The following is a 19,607-nucleotide window of genomic DNA, read 5'->3' on the forward strand; positions in this document are numbered from 1 at the left end:
AAAGATACTGGAAATAAGAGAGAGGACACAAGCACCCTGGTCAGTTAAGAGGATGGAAGTTATTTGTCCCAAACATCTGACTGAACAGATGAACTGTTTTGCAAAAGTGGCTAATTTGTCACCTGTTGAGTCAAGCTAACTCAGAAGACAAAAGCAGCCAAAAATAAAGGCAGGCATTTGGAAAGAAGGGAGATGAGAAACAGCAGGAGCAAGGAAAAGCTGAGTGACTGACAGCAGTTTGAAAGAAAAAACTCAGAGGTCCCGCTGCAAAGGTTAAAGTTCACTCCATGAGCTGACCTCATTCAGCAGGAATGTGAGGCTGTGTAGCACACATTCAGAGCTGGTGCACACACACACACACACACACACACACACACACACACACACACACACACACACACACACACACACACATACAACAACCACCTTGATTCTTCACTCCCATAAAGGCTTTCTCACAAATTAACTAATCACTTTTATCTCATTTAATTTGCTGCTTACCGGAAAAAAAATCTTCAAAAAGTTTACTTGAGAAATTTGATGCTTTCATATTTTCTAAGATAATGCACACAAATTCTTTAAGCTGTTCATAAATCATCCTTTCCAGGAACGCTTCAAGTTTCATGTAATATCCTGCAAAAAAATACTAACCTGCTGAGAAAACCCGACCACAGGGAGCTCAGACATGGCCACTGAAAGGTTTGCAAAAAGATCCTAATGACTGACTGAACTCAAGCAAGCAGTAAAGTGAACATTAGTGCATGAAGAAAAACTTGTCAAAAGAAAGCAAGAAGTGGCTCACGCTTGGTGGGAAACAAAAATGTTGGTAGCTTTTTGTGCTGTAGCTAAGCTGATGTTTCGTGTGATGCAGCTGGTTAGACCCACAGATGTTTTAATACTTCCTGTAGGTCGTGAGCGACTGTCTGGGATCCTGGGGGTGAGCGCAGAGCAGGCGAGCCGATTCCAGGACAGTTTTCTCCAAACCTACAGAGGTGTCCAGGCGTTCATCCAGAGGACCATCCAGCAGAGCCACAAGCAGGGTCTGTTTGATCCTAATTCAATTCAATTCAATTCAAAAATACTTTATTAATCCCAGAGGGAAATTGATTGCTGTAGTAGCTCAGAGTAATACTATTAATCAAGTCATCAAAGAGTTATTGTGTATTACAATGGCTGTTGGCAGGAAGGATCGCCAGTAGGGGTCCGTGTTGCAGCGAACTGAAGAAGCCTCTGACTGAAGACACTCCTCTGTGATTGGACAGTCTTGTGAAGAGAATGCTCAGGGTTGTCCATAATTTTCTTGATTCTCTGGAGAATCCTTCTTTGCATTATCTCCTCCAGTGGTTCCAAAACTGCCAAAACTCTGGCTGAGTCCTTGAAAGGGCTTGGAGTTCCTCCATCTTGTTGGCTAGTGGTCTCACATTTCCCATTATGATTGATGGAGGAGATGGTTTGAATTTCCGCTTTCTCTGTCTCCGTTTTGCTCCCGCTCTGCACCCACGCTTCTTGCGTTTTAGCTCATTTGGGATTTGTGGCTTCAGTTGAGGTATTATTCCTGCCTTTCCAATGTTAATCAGCTGCTCCCGATTGTAAACCAGCTTGTTGCCATGGTTACGCATCATAACAAATGCTCAAAAAGTGAAAAAAATAGCAGTAGAAATCCTACAAGCTTCACAGCACCAGAAACAGAAAAGTAAAATGTCAAAAAATACAGTTTTTCTTGAGAAACTTGAAGAAAAAATGTCCAAAAAAGGCTAAACTTACATATAGTCAACAGAGCTACTCCAACATGCAGCCACCCAGAGCAGCGCAGTTCCGGAAGGGTCATTGGTTATGAAATAACACTTCACTTATGTGTGCATGATGGCATCACTTTGAAAACTCTGTGTGCTCTTTGAGATTATATCTGTCAGGTTCGGTGGGCTGAGCTGGAGTGGTTATGAGACCCAGGCGCGGAGAGAGTGGTGGATGGAGACTGATATGTGGCAGCGTGGGAAGTTCTCTTCCCGTATGGTCTGTAGAGTTAGTGTCTTAGGTCTTAGAATGGCTTGGCGTCTATCGTTAGATGATGACTGAGTGCCGGCTCCGCTGTGACAGGTCCTTAAATAGGCTCAGCGGGATGACGTCACCGGGAAGCGTCGGTGACAGGCATGCTGGGAACTGGAGTGCAGCGCCAGCCCGGCCCGCAGAGGAGGTTAAGAGGAGGAGTTCATGACAGGACCCCCCCCGCGAGGGACGGCTCCAGAAGGCCCAGGGCGACGCGACCAGAAATCAGCCAACAGGGAAGGATCCAGAAACGAGCGGGCAGGCTCCCAGCTACGTTCCTCCGGACCGTAACCCTGCCAGTCCACCAAATACTGCCATCCACGGCCCCGGCGGCGGGCGTCCAGAATCTTGCGGACGGTGTAGACGGGGTCCCCATCGACATCTCGGGGCGTCGGCACCCGGGCCGGAGGCGGATGGAGAGGAGAAGACACCACCGGCTTGAGCTGTGAGACGTGGAATACCGGGTGCACCTTAAGAGTGGAAGGGAGGCGCAGCCGGTAAGCGACCGGACCGAGGACATCTCGGACTGGGAAGGGCCCCAAAAAGCGAGGCGACAGCTTCCTGGAACCAGCCGGAAACCGGAGGTTTGCGGTAGAGAGCCAAACCCGGTCACCAGGCTGGAACACAGGGCCGGGCCGGTGGCGGCGGCAGTGTTGTCGGGAGTACTCCGTATTAGCCCGGGTGATGGCGGCGCGAGCCCTGATCCAAGCGAGATGGCAGCGGCGGACCATATCCTGAGCCGCCGGAACCTCCACCTCCGGCACCTGATGGTCAAAAAGAGGGGGCTGGTATCCGTAGCAGGTCTCGAAGGGCGATAGACCCGTGGCGGAGGACGTCTGGAGGTTGTGAGAGAGCTCCGCCCATAGGAGGTAACGAGGCCAGGTGGACGGTTGAGACGAGGCGAAGCAGCGTAAGTAACGCCCAAGCTGCTGGTTTGCTCTCTCCGTCTGACCATTAGTCTGGGGATGATAGCCTGACGACAGACTGGCAGAAGCGCCCACCAACCGACAGAAAGCCTTCCAGAAACGTGAGATGAACTGAGGCCCTCTGTCAGACACCACGTCCTGGGGGAATCCGTGGAGCCTCACCACATGATCGAGGAGGAGCTCCGCCGTCTTCTTAGCCGTGGGGAGCCCTGCCATAGCCACTAAATGCACAGCCTTCGAAAAGCGGTCGGTGATGGTGAGGATGGTGTCCAGGTGGTCGGCAACGGGAAGCCCCGTGACAAAGTCCACACCTATGTGCGACCACGGCCTTTTAGGCACAGGGAGCGGTTGCAATTCCCCGGCTCCAGGTTGGGTGGTGGACTTAGACCGGGCGCAAGTGTCACATGCAGCGGTGTATTCACGCACGTCCTTTCTCATAGAGGGCCACCACAGGGCCCGGCGGAGGAACTGGAAGGTACGAGCCTGGCCTTGGTGTCCCGCGAGCCGTGAACTATGCCCCCACCTCAAGGCCTCCTGTCGACACACGGCCGGAACGTAAAGGCGGTTAGGAGGCGTCTCTGGGGGCGCCGGGTCCGCCGGGAGAGCCGCCCGGATGGAGGCTTCCAGGGGCCATTGCAGGGCGGCCAAGAACCGTTCGGTCGGGAGGATGGACCTCGGTTCAGGAGGCCTTGGATCCTGGGTGTGTTGACGGGACAGGGCGTCCGCCTTGAGGTTCTTTGAGCCGGGGCGGTAGGCGATGTGAAAGTTATAAGGTTCGAAAAAGAGGGCCCACCGGGCCTGACGAGGGTTGAGTTGGCGAGCGGTCTGAATATGGATGAGGTTCTGATGATCAGTCCAGATTAGAAAAGGAGTGGGGGTACCCAGGAGCCACTGTCGCCACTCCTCCAGGACCCACTTTATCGCCAACAATTCCCGGTCCCCGACCCCATAGTTCTGCTGGGTAGGAGAGAACTTCCGGGAAAAGAATGCACAGGGATGGAGTTTGGAGTCCTGGCCACGTTGTGACAGTACGGCTCCCGCGCCCGTCTCAGAGGCGTCCACCTCCACAACGAAAGGCCGGGTTAGGTCCGGGTGGAGGAGGATGGGCTCGCTTACAAAGCGGCGGACCAGCTCATGGAAGGCAGCAACAGCCTCCGGGGAGAGGCGGAAAGGGCGAGGCTGATTGGTTGTTTTCGTCAGGGAAGTTAATGGTGACGCCAGGGCGCTGAAGTTGCGGATAAACCGGCGGTAGAAGTTGCAGAACCCCAGGAAACTCTGCAACTGCTTCAGGGTCTTGGGTAGTGGCCACTGCGCGACCGCCTGAACCTTCTGTGGGTCCATGCGCAGGCCCTGGGAGGAGATGATGAATCCCAGAAACGAGGTGGACTCCTGGTGAAAAGCACACTTCTCCAGTTTACAGAATAAGTCGTGCTCCAGGAGGCGTGACAGAACGGCTCGAACATGCTGGGTGTGTTCCTCGGCCGTGCGGGAGTAGATGAGGATGTCGTCCAAATAAACAAAAACCCAACGACCCAGCATGTCACGGAGGACATCAGTGATGAAACGCTGGAAAACGGCAGGGCTGTTGCAGAGGCCGAAGGGCATGACCAGGTACTCATAATGTCCAGTGGGTGTAATGAAAGCGGTTTTCCACTCCTCTCCTTCCTTTATGCGGATGAGGTTGTATGCACTGCGGAGGTCCAGCTTGGTAAACAGTGTGGCTTGGGCAGCGGCGTCCAGAGCCGTGCTCATTAAGGGAAGAGGATGGCGGTCCCTGATGGTGATTTTATTCAATCCACGATAGTCTATACAGGGCCGGAGGTCACCTTCCTTCTTCTTCACAAAGAAGAACCCTGCCGCCCCAGGAGACGTGGAATGTCGGATAAACCCCTTCTGGAGAGCCTCATTGATGTAAGCGTCCATCGCCTGGGTCTCTGCCGGGGAGAGCGAGAACAGCCGACCCCGAGGCGGGGTGGTTCCGGGCTGAAGCCTGATCTCCAGATCGTAGGGGCGATGAGGAGGCAGCTTGGTGGTAGGCTCTTTTGCAAAGACCCGAGCCAGATCGTGGTATTGGGGTGGAAGGAGTGTTAAATCCACGTCCTTGGGTGGTGTCTCCCTAGGCTGTGATCCTGGAAGGAGTGTTAAATCCACATCCTTGGGTGGTGTCTCCCTAGGCTGTGATCCTGGAGACGGATGATGAAGGCGACAGTTAACACCCCATGCCATGACTTTACTGGTGGACCAGGAGATGTGAGGGTCGTGGAGGCGGAACCAGGAATGACCCAGAATGAGAGGAGTCGTAGGGGCGTGAATGACCAAGAAATGAAGGGTCTCTACGTGTTCTCCGATGGTCATCCGGAGGTTCTGGGTTCGGTGCGTGATCGGATATGGCATGAGAGGGCGCCCGTCCACTGAGGTGACGGGAACGGGATGATCGAGGAGGGTGAGTGGGATCTTGAGCCGGTTGACCAACCCCTGATCGATAAAGCTTTCTGCAGCTCCGGTGTCGAGGAGAGCCACCAGGGGGACCGGTCCTTGGCTCAGCTGGAAGGAGACCGAGAGGGTGGTGTGATGAGGAGCTGCATGAGTGGAAACTCCGAGTGAGGCAGCTCCTACACCGACCCGGAGGGACCGTTTCCCGGGCGTATGGGGCATGTTGCACGGGGATGACCCAGAGCCCCACAATAGGCGCATCGTCCCTCCTGAAAACGGCGCGCCCGTTCCTCGGGGGGCAAATGACCCAGTTGCATGGGTTCCTCCATGGGTTGGTTCTCCTGACGGCGGGGGAAAGTTCGGGATTGTACGGGAACCGCCCTCACTCCTGGTCTGGTGAGGAGGCAGCGGTCCAGCTGGAGAGCCAGGTCCACCGCCTGGTCCAGGGTGGTTGGAGCCTCGTGACCAATCATGCCCTCGCGGATGCGGGGTGACAATCCCTCCAAGTACACAGCCTTCACCGCGGCATCACCCCAGGTTAGACGGGCAGCGGTGGTCCGGAAGCGTGAGGTGAATTCGGCCACGGTCTGAGAGCCTTGTCGAAGCTGGAGCAGGCGTGTCTCATCTGCGACCTCGCTGCTGGGATGAACGAATGCCTTCTTCAGTTCTTTCACGAAGGCTTCATAGTCGTTGCAGACTGGGGACTTCTGATGGTACAGAGCAGCCGCCCATTCACCGGCTCGCCCAGTCAGCAGGGAGGTTAACAGAGCCACGCGAGAGCAGGAAGTCGGGTAGCGTGCCGGCTGACACTCAAAAGTCATTGACAGAACGGCCAACATGCTCTCCGGGGATCCTTTAATCCCATCCCATTTCTCTGGGAGACTTAGATACGGCTCCACCACGTTAGGAGTGGCAGATGACTGTCGTTGGAGGGCTGAGGAGAGTTGGACTACCAGTTCGGTGACGGAATCGAGTTTGGATGCGAGGCGATCAGTAACAGCACGCAGCTGATTGTTCTCCACACGGAGTTGGGCGTTGTCCGCCTCCTGGCGTTCTACTCGGCTGAGCAGCTGCGCTACCTCAGCTCGCAGCTGTGCGATCTCCGCTGGGTCTACTCGGGACTCAGTCATCCTGTCAGGTTCGGTGGGCTGAGCTGGAGTGGTTATGAGACCCAGGCGCGGAGAGAGTGGTGGATGGAGACTGATATGTGGCAGCGTGGGAAGTTCTCTTCCCGTATGGTCTGTAGAGTTAGTGTCTTAGGTCTTAGAATGGCTTGGCGTCTATCGTTAGATGATGACTGAGTGCCGGCTCCGCTGTGACAGGTCCTTAAATAGGCTCAGCGGGATGACGTCACCGGGAAGCGTCGGTGACAGGCATGCTGGGAACTGGAGTGCAGCGCCAGCCCGGCCCGCAGAGGAGGTTAAGAGGAGGAGTTCATGACAATATCCTCAAATCTCATCACCTTCAGTGATTTGTGTGTTTGAGAGGAATTAAGATGATCTGCTCGTACCAGTAGGAATGAGGCTGTGGGTCGATACTCGAAGGCATTTTATGAGGGTTCTAATGGTTCCGATGGGACTTTATTTACACGCATATCAAAAGTGCCAGCACAGCACACCTTAGATTTGCACATGCTCACACAAAATAGTGTAAAGTCTGCAGTTTAACCCCTCATTGAGCCAAGTTTGGATGAGAAGATGATGTCACAATGCACCAAAACAAGAACCCCCAGGAACCGTTGGAGATTAAAACCTCACCCTAAAGATCTAAACCTCTTTTATGTGCTTTGCATTGAGTTTTTTTTACTTGGTAATAAAAGCAGAAGTGAACCCCAACACAAGCTTAGGAACCTAGAATTAGCGTGGCACATTCTCGGGTGTAAACATCATCAAGCAAATGTTGACAAATAAACTTTTAGTTACAAATATCAAGCAGAGCATCAGGGTGTTGCATCTGCAGTCAGGTACTTAATCACCAGGAGCAACCCATCACCGGAGACACGCCCCAGCCCTTGTCATGTCTCCCTGCTCTGGAGGCAGCCTGCTGATCAATAAGCTGTAATAAAACACCGCGCACGGATCAGAGAGGGTGACGATGCACCAAACAGTTTTCACCCAATCCTGTCCTTTCTCTCTCTTTCGTCCCTCAGCGGAAATTAAAATAAAACAGTCGTCTGTGATCTATGATACCGAATGAACTGGCTGTCTCAGCAGCAGGACGAGGAATAGAACACGCCATGGCGTTTTCGTCCACGCGCTGTCTGATGAGTGGTTTGTGTATGAGAGTGAAGCAGGGTGAGGGGAACGGTGCACACTCAGCTGCTGTCATATTTATGGAAACTTATCTTATAGGTTACTGTAAAGGTGAGCTCAGCCTCCCCATGTGGACGTGGCAACAGCTGCATTTCTGAAGCATCCACACACTTTTTGATGCTCTTTGATATTTAAATGAGCTGACAGGTCTCTGCTCATCTCATTAGAATGAAAACGGTGTGTCGTAACTTCTGAAAACGTCGTTTTTCCTTCTTACTTCAAACAAAACAAATCTCAGAGAAAAAAAATACGCTGAAATCCTCCAAAGGTCGCAGCCGGAGTGTTGAAACGCTCACTTTGCCTCTGATGCTGCTTTTCTCAGAAGACAATTGCTTCAGAAAAATTAAGGGTTTGAATTTTAACTGTTATGTTGTGTTTTCATTAGGTGCAGTTGTGAAAAGATTCCATTTATTTTTATTCAGAGGATGAAAAAAGAAAAGGTTTTCACCCATAGAAGGTCATTTACTGTCAGTTTAAGACATCTGTGGCACATATTTATAAACTGGTCATTTAGAGGTGGTACTACTACTTTGCTGCTGTTAAAACTGAACTTCTAAAGGGTGTTTGTGTTGTATTCTACTATAATGTAAAAACAAAATCACATTTTCATCCTGCTATGATCTAGATGAAAATGCATTTCTCTCTATATATATAGTGTATATACATTATATTTTTATTAAATTACACTGTAAAAATTAAATGTTGAATTAACTGAAGTTAACTTTGAATGGTTTTACTAAACCTAGTTGCCTAAAGAGTAATATGCATTGTTTTTTGGCATTATGGTAAAAGTGAATGTACACTACGTCTCACTCTTTACTAGGTTTAGTGGAATCAGTTGGCATAAGTTGCTTAAGTAAATTTAACATTTCATTTATAGTGTACATAACCACATAATTGCTGTAAGTGACTAGAATTTATCATCGCAACAGAATAAATACAAAGGTCTTAAAAAGAAGTGGTAAGTTTGATTTATCATGTTTCGTCTTCTACAGCAGCGGTAGACAACCCTGAGAGCCACAGTCCTGCTTTTTTTTTCTTCGAACTACCTATGTTGTTCCTGCTGTTCATTACCTGGATCAGGTGTGTTCAGCCAGTTAGAAGCCGCAAGTTCATGCATGGCTGGAAAACATGCAGCACTGCGGCTCTCTAGGACCAGGGTTGCCTACCCCAAGTAAGCCCACAATCTTCCTCACTGACTTAAAAGGAGTATTTATGTACATAATAATGGGTCTGTTATGACCATTATAGTCAGCTTAGGGCTGGGCGATATGGACGAAAACGTATATCTCGATATATTTTTGCTGAATTCCGATATACGATATATATCGATATTTTTCCTCCTGTAAAATATTTACAAGTTAACTCACTTCAAGCTGTCTTGAGAAATTACATACATAAATCAGTAGATAAAATGCATAAAAATGTATTGATTCTTGTCAAACTTTAACCTTAGTGCCTATTCTCTACCAGTTTGAGCTTTAGAAACACTGGTACAGCTGTCTGTTAACACACACACAGTTGGGAGCTAGAGGTGTATCAAATGTCCCACAGGCACTTTTTATTTATATATTTATAATTAATGTACAATTATTTAAATTTCATCTAGAGGTGGCCCATATCGTATATTTATTGTCCAGAGAAATAAAATATATCATGTTAAGCTAAATTTATGATGATGTAATTGCATCTACTGAAGATCACGTGGGTCATGCACAGTGGAGTTATTAGTAATCAGGGCAAACCTGGCTGGAATCTAACCGTACTGACTCATATCAGCGATTATACTGTAATGACTCAGAGTCTCTGGTTGCTCTTTTATGGGGATTAATTTTGGGCTTCTGTCGCCGTAACCCATGCCTTACAAACTCAACTTTTTCAACAGTATCGCTCGTAACGGAGTATTTACTAGCATAGCTAACCAGAGCGGAAAAAAAACGGAACCGGAACAACATTTCTCACCCGTTGAGCTCGCCTTCAAAATAAAACGTTAACCCTCTAGTTTACTATTAAACTGTTACAATATGTTTGAGGTAATTTGGCCACTCTGACTATCCGTAGATGTTTCCCGATTACACAGGGGAGGGAGGGGTTTGGTTCGTCTCCGCACGAGCAGAATGGATAAACAGAACTCCGTTGGCGTTGAACGTCCCCAAATAATTTAAAACCAGGACGCTAAATGCAAAGTTTAGAGCAGCACATTCACCCAGAGGCTCTCAGATAGAGCAAACTTGTGAGAATACACGTAATAACCGCTTAAAGACGGAGCAACATGTCGCTAGCATTGCGGCTAATAGCTAGCATAGCAGTTTGACCAGTTATATCGATATAAAGATATAAAGTCATCTTATATCTTGTTTAAAAATTATACCGATATTTTAAAAATATCGATATATCGCCCAGCCCTAAGTCAGCTATAATCTTTCCATGAACTAGTTGTATTTCATTTATAATTCTCTAAAGAACGCAACTAAACAAATACACCAACGGGTCAAAGTACATATACTGTATCATATTGAATCTCATTAATTGGCATTTAATTGTACTGTGTTGTCGTTTTTTAAAAAGGGATGAGAAAATATGTGTTGTTTTCTAAAACAATTCCTCTATTGGAAACGTCTGTTTAACCTTGACTTGGTCGTTACGATTTCATGAGTTCATCTGTTTTTTTTTTATTTTACTTAATTTTATTTTATTTTTATCACATAATTTCATTGTCACTTTTTACAAAAGCAACACAGTTTGAGGGTGCTGCCCCTTCAGTCTGGAGCATGCAAGATAAAAATAAACAGAGATCATAACAAGAAAAGTTATATTAAAACCATAACAATACATACATATTCAAGTCTACTTATGACAGTTTGTTGCACAGGTTAGATATATTTGCAATAAATTGGATCTATAAATGTTTCCATTTTCCTCCCGAGTAGCCTTTCTGAAGAGCACCACAGTCTGTTTCGGACAATGAGGTGTTTGCATAATAATATTGGCTCTTTAAAATGTGCAGCGACAGCTAATAGTATTGAATTGTGTCATTGTTTACCAGCTGTGTGTTTTTAGCACCATTTTCCACATTCTTCAAATATCTGACCATGAAAAACAGACCAAAACAAACAATCTGGTCTTCACAACATTGTGTTAGTGCCTAGGGAAAACAAAAGACACGCATTCCTGTCTGATACCTGTGTAAAGTTTCACACACCGGTTGTGTGATGTGTTTTCACCAACACAATGCTCAGGGAACGTCGTTGTCTTTGGGCCTCATAGCAGAGATCACATTCCTGCGTGAAAGGTCACATGGATGAGTCACATGGATGAGTCACAGGTCAACACAAACACAGTATTGTGTTTTCTTGCTCATGAATTTGACTGGTTTTTTTTCTTTCTTTATATCTGCATTAAGCATATGATAATGTATCATAACACTGTAAAAAATTAAATGTTGGGTTGTCTTAACCAAGTTATGTCAACTGGTTCCATTAAACCTAGTTTCTTAAATGTAAATAGCAATGTACATTTACTTTTAACATCATGTATAACAATGTGTATTACTCTTTGCATTTAAGTAACTGGGTTTAGTGGAACCAGTTGACATAACTTGAGTAAGTTAATTCAGTGTTTTATTTCTTACAGTGTAGACCTCCATGCGTTGATTATCAAACATGTACTGTATTTTCTGTAGTATAAGTCGCACCAGCCATAAAATGTATAATGAAGAAGAAAAAAACCTATATATAAGTCACACTGGACTATAAGTCGCATTTTGGGGGGAAATTTTATTATTTTTCTTACAAAATCTGAGACCAAGCATTTCATATTGCAAGACAAGTACCGGTAGCAATAACAGAATAACAATCAGAGCGCAGCAGCGCGCCGCGGTCTCCAGCAGAGGATGGCGGTGTTTGAAACCCTCCCAGCGGGACAGAGGAGCTCATACCTGGACCGGAGCCAGCCCGCAGTAGCGCGGTATACATAATTTGGTATATAAGTCACTTTGGTATATAAGTCGCAGGACAGCCAGACTATGAAAAAAGTGTGACATATAGTCCGGAAAATACGGTGATGGTAAATAAAGGTGCGAAGGCCTCATGCCACAGCTTAAACCTAAGCATTAGCAGTTTGCACTTGCTACTACAATTTTTGATATTTTATTTCTTTGTTCAGGTTATGTGGTCTCCATTATGGGTCGTCGCCGGAACCTCCCCAACATCCACTCACCGGACTGGGCCGTCCGCATGCAGGCAGAGAGGCAGGCTGTCAACTTCGTCGTTCAAGGTAGGATCGCCGAAACCTGTAGTGCTGGTAAGAATCATCACTTCAGCTATTAGTAAACAGTTCCCTTTTAAATCTTTTGTGTGTTTGATATCCAGGTTCTGCTGCTGATCTCTGTAAGATGGCCATGATCACGATCTTTGACATGGTCTCCTCCTCTGACATGTTCTCTGCCAGGTTTCCCAACACTGACCACAAAACCATAACTCCACACCTAGATCCAAATTGTCCAACGCTGTTTCTAAATGTACTTTAGCTAAATATGGTCTTGCTGTGTAGATGAGGATTCGCTGACTGGGTTTGTCACGCATGAACACACAAAGCAACACTCACCCATGTACCAGCCAACTAAATGTGTCCATGTGAAGACAGCTTCCTAACGACCGGTGCTGCCAAACATTCAGCTAGAGTAAACACAGAGGAAGCAAGAGCCAGATACATCCCAGTTAGATGAGAATCTGCACTGAAGTTTTCACTCTGGTTTGCTGATGGAAACAAAAAACAAAGCTGAACTATCAACTTATCAAAGCAATGCTAAAAAGGTTTTCTGCTTGTGGAATTACAACAGTTGTAACTTGCTGTAACTAGCGCTAATAACAAGCTAATGCTAACGTGAGCCAACTGATAAGCCACAAAGTAAAATAATCCACAATGTTGGATAAAATATTATTACTTACAAGTCCAGTAGCAACAAAGTCAGGTCACTATCAGTCAGTGATGTTGTACCCTCCTTTAGTTCCCTCAGAGTAGCGTAGTCAGCGCCGATGTTCACTCTGGTTTTAGCTCTTTGCTTCACCTCCAAAGACATACTCTCTTGCTTCCACGCTCTGTCATGATGCCAACAAAAAAGCAAAATTCTTCCACTTCTTCTTCTTCTTGTGCTTTTTATTGACTTTGGCAAACTAAAAAAGCTAACTGCTAGCCTTTACATTAGGTACAGGCAAAGTAAACAGCTATTGCCATAAATCCAGTAGACCTCCCACTAGTGCTTCCAATCAAACCACAAAACTGCAGTTTCTGGTCAGCAGAGTGCTGTCCAATGTGAAGGTGCTCAAGTTTCAGGCTGAAGAACCACTGAAACCAGTTTGAAAACAATAGCTTCAAGTGTTAAAACTTTTTGGGTGTGTTTTAAGAAATACTTAATGGTTGTTTCATGTGACTGTAGGCTCCTAGCACAACTTCATGATGAGCTTTTGTATGAAGTGGAAGATTCCCAAGTGGAGACATTTGCAGGTAAATTAAATTCACCCATAACTGCGCTGCATTTACCCAAAAGATTCTGAAAATTATTCATAAAACTGTTAAAATACACACTTGAACTCCACACCAAAGGGGCCTGTTTCAGGCAATGTTTGAGAATATGAAATAGAACTGAGCTGAATGAATCATCGTATTCATCCTTAACGAGGCTTGATGTCATCCCAGTCTCTACTACTGGAAAACTATTGATTGATTGGACTCATTTTGCATTCTGTTTTCATCACTGGTAATGCCATACTTGAATTACTGTGTGGAAGTTTGGGGAAACACATACCCGAGTAATCTGCAATCACTATCCATACTGCAAAAATGAGCAATAAGGATAGCATATAATGTGAGATATAGGGAACACACAACAACACTGTTTTTAAAATTACAAGTGTTAAAATTTATTGATCTGATAAAGTTTAAAACCGCAGTAATCATGTTTCAGGCAAGAAATAAATTACTTCCATGTAATATACCGAAAACGTTTGTGATAAAGATGATGGGTACATTTTAAGAGGGGCATTAAACTTCAAAAAACAGAGTTCGGACATCAAAGAGGAGTATGTGTACTGGGGAGGGCAATATAAATGATATAAGGTAGAAACGATATGAAACTGGATAATGATAGAGTTTTTGGCGATATCGCGATATCACAATATCGCGATAGCACATGACGTCACTAAGATATGCACCCTGCTAACATTGGGACAACAGAATGGCAGTGACTGCAAGCATGGAGTGGGCGGAGGAGGAGGCCTATATGCCTCAAGTGACATATATTTGCCACATGAGGATATTTAAAAGCATATCATTTTGACATCTATAAATAGAGGAAAAAATATATCTCAATATATATCGTTACCGCAAATGCTTCCGATTATATCGCAATATTGATTTGAGGCCATATTGCCCAGCCCTAATGTGTACAACACAATGTGGGGTTGATTTACGGAACAAATTGAGCTGGGTTAAATGGAATAATACAAGAAGTTGATTGTTGAGTACCGGTATGTTTAATCTATTTGTTACTCTGTATTATTGTTAATTTTATATAGATATGTTTCTTAATTTTTTAATTTTGTTTTTGAGACAGATTGAATAAGAATAAGTGAGAAGGGGGTAGGAATGTACAAGTTTTACTTCTAACTACTCCTTTTCTGACTTAATTATTTGATTGTTTTTGTGTTGAGTTGTGTTGAATAAAAAAATGTTTTTTACGTTAGTTCGAAGTAAAGTACAAGTCAAGTCATTGACAAAATAACAACAAAAGAAAATAACAAAAGTTTTGTCTAGACTGCTTTGCTTTAATGGAGATGTTGAAGTTATTTTACCAGGAATCTCCTATTCCTCTACACCATGTTTGTTTTTCTCATTACATAAATTGGGTTTGAAAAGGCCAATAAGAAAGTGTGTTTGTGTGTGTGTGTGTGTGTGTGTGTGTGTGTGTGTGTGTGTGTGTGTGTGTGTGTGTGTGTGTGTGTGTGTGTGTGTGTGTGTGTGTGTGTGTGTGTGTAGCTCTGGTGAGAAGCACCATGGAGTCTCTTCAACACATCCACCATGCGGGTGTCCATCTGAAAGTGAGTGAAGTCAAAGACTATTTTCACTTTGTACGTTACATAAACGAGCCATAAGATTGGTCAGTCATGTTGGATATAATGAACACACAAATAGCTTGTTCATAAAATTACAAACCATAAAGGGACTTTACGGAGTTTTGAATTTTTATGCTCGCGATTGCCCCCTCAGGCCAACAGCGTAACGGCAGCTTCAGTAGGAGGCTCGTGCACGAGGCGTTCATGCTGTACGTGCACACTCCTTAACGAAAATAACAGCTGAGACAGTCCCTTGTGTGTGTGTGTGTGGCCCGGAGGACAGAGGACAGGAGAACACGCAGCTAATTAATTAAATAATTTGGTTCTGTAACTTTCTCTTCAGCACAGCCGACAAAGGTTTATGATGGGTCAGTCCTCCTGCATGCTCAGATCATTCCCTTCCCTTGCTTGAAAAATTGTTCCAAAATGAAAGTTGAACCCACATCTTTTTTATCTGTGAATTCAATGTCGTTCGGCGAGTCTCAAGTAAAAATTTGGGCATCTTACTGTAAAAAATATATCATTAATGTAAAAAAGAAACTCTAAATAAACTATGTTCACATCCAGAATCAAACCCGGGTCTCCTGCATGTAAGCCCGAAGTCTTACTAGGCGAGCTAAACCACCAGTGACATCTTTTGTATCTGTAACATTGAATGACCTATAAAATAAAGTTTTATATCTCAAAAACCATAGCAGCACAAACGTCAACTTCACCTGCACAAACGAAGTACTAACTGAGCAGCCTATAGAGCTCCGGGAGTTGACATCACTTCTCCCGTCATGCAACAGTTCAAATCGAAACGGCCCCATATTGGCATGCAGAAGCCGGCAGCTGGACTATTTGTTATTGCCAGAAAACTCAATCAGACAGGAAATATGGTAGATTCCTGTTGTGCCCCAGGATGCAGAACAGACACGGACGACATAAGGAATGAGCCATCTACAAGATTCCCCAAGATCCGGAGCGCCGCAAACGCTGGATCATTGTAATAAAACGCACTAGTGACCGGGCTAAAATGAAACTGTGGGATCCCGAGAGTAAAGGCTTTCGCTTATGCAGCGACCGCTTCATATCAGGTACTTAAACCAACGTTTCCTCAACTGTGTATGGTATTTATTTTAAATGCTTTTATTACGATTCTTAGTGGGCTTCCTAAACTTATTTTGGCGTGGCTTTTTCTGTCTTATTACTCATAGCAGCAAGTAAACATCACGTAAAACGTTGCCTCGTGATTTCTGCGTGCTGCCGTTTACGTGTTTTATGATCACAGCAATTAACCGGCTAAGCTGTATTTAATTTTTAAGCAATGGTTGATCAATTGTCAGATCACACATAAAAAGCACTTTGGATTGCTATTATCTGTCTCACCGAGACTACTTACGTGTAAATCTGTTATTTGTCCGTCCATCCATCCATTTTCATTCGCGTATCCGGAGTCGGGTTGCGGGGGCAGTAGCGTGACTTCCCTCTCCCCAGCCGCCGGAGCCAGCTCCTCCGGGTAAATCCCAAGGGGTTCCCCGGTCAGGTCCGGTGTTGTGTCGGTAAGAAGTCCGCTCCGACAGCTTCTGGCGTTTTTAAAAAGTATCCCAGGGGCACGGTAAGGGTCGGAGATGTTTAGTCTAATTAATTTCTGACTATATAAAACAATTTCTTCTGTTTTAAAGTGTGAAGTAAACTCCGACGAAGTAAAATCCAAGCGGATCCCGTTCATGTTCATGGTTACATCCGTGTTTGTTTACCTTTTTTGCATGCCAAAATGGCGTCCACTAACTGAGAGTCACGTGGGGTCCGGAGCTCTATTGGCCTCCACTTTTGAAGCTGACGGGGTGGGGTGGGGGTGGGGGCGTCAGCTTCACAGAGCTGCCTGCTCGACCCGAGCAGCTCTCTTTTTCTGTGATTTTACAGAAAAACAGGCAATCACAGTAAAAATGCCAGGGCTCATTCTTCAGGACCAGGGCATTGTAGGAGAATGTATGAAGAAGAAATTTATTATTTCTATACATGTTTTGGCTGTCAAACTTCCATAATGCCCGTTTAAAGTTCAAAAATTTGATTGAATTTAGGACTGCATTATTTATGTGCTAAGTAAAAAAAAATTGCCTGAAAATATTCAAAAACTGCAGCGCGTCGAGGTGGATATAAGTTGAGAAGGGAATTAAATATGAAGCAGCATTATGCTCGAACAAAATAGAAAAGTATGCGTATCTCAATTAGTGGAGATATTTTTATGGAATAGTCTTGAGGAAAGAATCAAAGAAAGTTTAAATATAGTGCAATTTAAGAAATTATATAAAGAATTAATTTTTTCAAGATTTAGACAAGAGGATCACTAATTTGCATATATAATGAAGTGATAATATATATTAACGTTGTTGTAATTGATGTTGATACTTTTAAGTTGTTTTATTGTGATGTTGTGTTCAGAAGTTGTTGTATTCTGATATTTTAATTTTTTTACGTATGAGTAAATTGATTTAGGGATAGGTGAAATAAGCTATACTTCTTCCTATTCCTTTTCCAACAATTATGGTTGTGATAAGTTATGTTTATGTTCATGTATTTAGCAGACGCTTTTGTCCAAAGCGACTTACAAGTGATAATCGGCATGTTGCCCTTGAGGCTAACAACAACAATAACAACAACTTGATATCAATCAGGGAGAGGAGGGAACAAGGAGTGGACAGTAGAGAGGGGGGGTGGGTGTAGGGAAGGTGCTAGTTTAGAAGATGCTCTCTGAAGAGCAGGGTCTTCAGGAGTTTCTTGAAAATTGAAAAGGAAGCCCCTGTTCTGGTAGTGCTTGGAAGGTCATTCCACATTTTTGGAACGATGCATGAGAAGAGTGGATTGTCCTGAGCGTGGTGTAGGCACTGCTAGCCAACGATCTTGTGATGACCGGAGCGGCCGGCACAGATGTAAGCCTTTGCAAGAGGATTCAGTTAGATGGTAGCCGTACCATCTCGGACTTTGTATGCTAGTGTTAGCAATTTGAATTTGATGCGTGCTGATAGCGGTAGCCAGTGGAGCTCAATGAACAGAGGGGTGACGTGTGCTCTTTTTGGCTGATTGAAGACCAGATGCGCCGCTGCGTTCTGGACCATTTGAAGAGGTCTCACAGTACAGCCTGGAAGACCAGTTAGAAGGGCATTGCAGTAATCGAGGCGGGAGATGACAGTAGATTGCACCAGGAGCTGGGTGGCATGTTGTGTTAGGTATGGTCTGGTCTTTCGTATGTTATACAGCGTAAAGCGGCATGAACGAGCAACAGAGGCAACATGATCTTTAAAGCTCAGGTGTTCATCAATCACAACACCCAGATTTCGAACTGCCTTTGAAGGAGCCAGAGATAGGAAGTCATTTTGGAATGAGTTATTGTGCTGTATGGATGGTTTTGCTGGGATGACAAGTAGTTCAGTTTTAGAGAGGTTGAGTTGGAGATGGTGGGATTTCATTCATTTTGGTATGTCAGAGAGAGAGTTTGATATTCATGCAGAGACAGTGTGGTCGTCCGGTGGAAATGACATATAGAGCTGGGTTTCGTCTGCATAGCAGTGGTAGGAGAAGCCATGTGATCAAATGATCTCACCCAGTGAGGTGGTCTATATAGCAAAGAGAAGAGGTCTTAGTACAGAGCCCTGGGGGACTCCTGTGGCAAGATGGTGCACGGTAGAGGATTGTCCAAGCCAAGATACACTGAATGATCATCCTGTGAGGTACGATTCAAACTAGGCGTGTGCTAAGTTGGAAATTACTATATGTATTGTTTTATTTGTTTGAAATAAAAAGAGAAAAAAAAAAGAAATCTGCTGTTGAAGTCATCCCAAATCTGTTCACTGACTTAAGAGTTGTAGCTTTTTCTTTTACCATGTCACCAAAACACACCTTCCAGCTGAACGTTGTATTTCTTGTGTGTCTCCCAGGTTCCCCTGAAGGTGGCAGTCTCCTGTGGAAAGACCTGGGGATCCATGTCTGAGTTTCACACCCCTCCTCTGCCTCCTTCCTCCTCTTGAGACCATCGTCCACCCTGCTCGCCCCTCCCTCCACCATTACCTCATTTTTCACAGTCATATTTTTCCTCCCTCGTCATTTTTCTTCCTACATTCACATCCTCTCCCTCGTCTCTCGCTCTCTCATCCTATTTCTCCCCCTCATAGTCAATGCATCTTCTCTCCTCACTTGTCCTGCATCCACATCACTATGGAAACCAGCTGCAGCTCCCACTTCTTGCTTTCACTCCATCTGTATCCGGGGGCAACCTCAGGAGCCACAAACTGGATTGGACCAGTTTATTTTTCTCTCTTTCATTTACTTTCTCCATCCTAAAAAAAATGTGCCTTGTTCTCCCCCTCTTCTATGTTCACACTATCTCACTAGGGCCAAAAATGTTTTTTCTGCCTCGTTGCCAAGGTGAAGAGAGAACCTGGTTTTCATTGGTTCATAAAATGAGTTGTTGAGTATTAGCTGAGCCTTGAAAAAACTGCTTTTGTTTTTTTTATTTCATGCTGAATAAAACTTGTTGGTATTCTGGTCTCCGTATCTGAATTCCCCAAACCAAAACTGGACAAGTGCCGGTGCTCCTATAATGGGTCTCAGGATATTTTTATCTCCTATTAAACTTCACCTTTTGCTGAAACGCCTTCACCAGATTTAAGCAGGTGATGTGATTTCTCTCAGCCGTGAGCATCCGTCTCTCTGCACACATCTTTTATCTGCCCTCTTGGCTCCAGCCCACTCGCCCTTTTGTGTTGTATCTCACACACACATTCAAGGGCTTCCTG

General features: G+C 45.2%; 1 protein-coding gene across 3 annotated transcripts in view; it reads left to right on the forward strand.

The window, feature by feature from the left end:
- The window catches only part of poln (polymerase (DNA directed) nu), a 109,095-nt gene extending 89,739 nt beyond the window's left edge, over positions 1-19,356 (forward strand). For 2 of the 3 annotated variants that reach the window (XM_070547034.1, XM_054747692.2), the window contains 6 exons: positions 909-1,040; positions 11,882-11,992; positions 12,088-12,166; positions 13,155-13,222; positions 14,753-14,814; positions 18,750-19,356. In XM_070547034.1, coding sequence (XP_070403135.1) covers positions 909-1,040; positions 11,882-11,992; positions 12,088-12,166; positions 13,155-13,222; positions 14,753-14,814; positions 18,750-18,839 — 542 coding nt within the window. In that variant the 3' untranslated portion in view covers positions 18,840-19,356. The remainder of the gene's footprint in view (positions 1-908; positions 1,041-11,881; positions 11,993-12,087; positions 12,167-13,154; positions 13,223-14,752; positions 14,815-18,749) is intronic. The other variant, XM_070547035.1, reaches the window with a different exon arrangement.
- The last annotated feature ends 251 nt before the right edge of the window (positions 19,357-19,607 follow it).

This window comes from Nothobranchius furzeri, chromosome 2 (assembly GCF_043380555.1).
Source record: "Nothobranchius furzeri strain GRZ-AD chromosome 2, NfurGRZ-RIMD1, whole genome shotgun sequence".
NCBI lineage: Eukaryota > Metazoa > Chordata > Actinopteri > Cyprinodontiformes > Nothobranchiidae > Nothobranchius > Nothobranchius furzeri.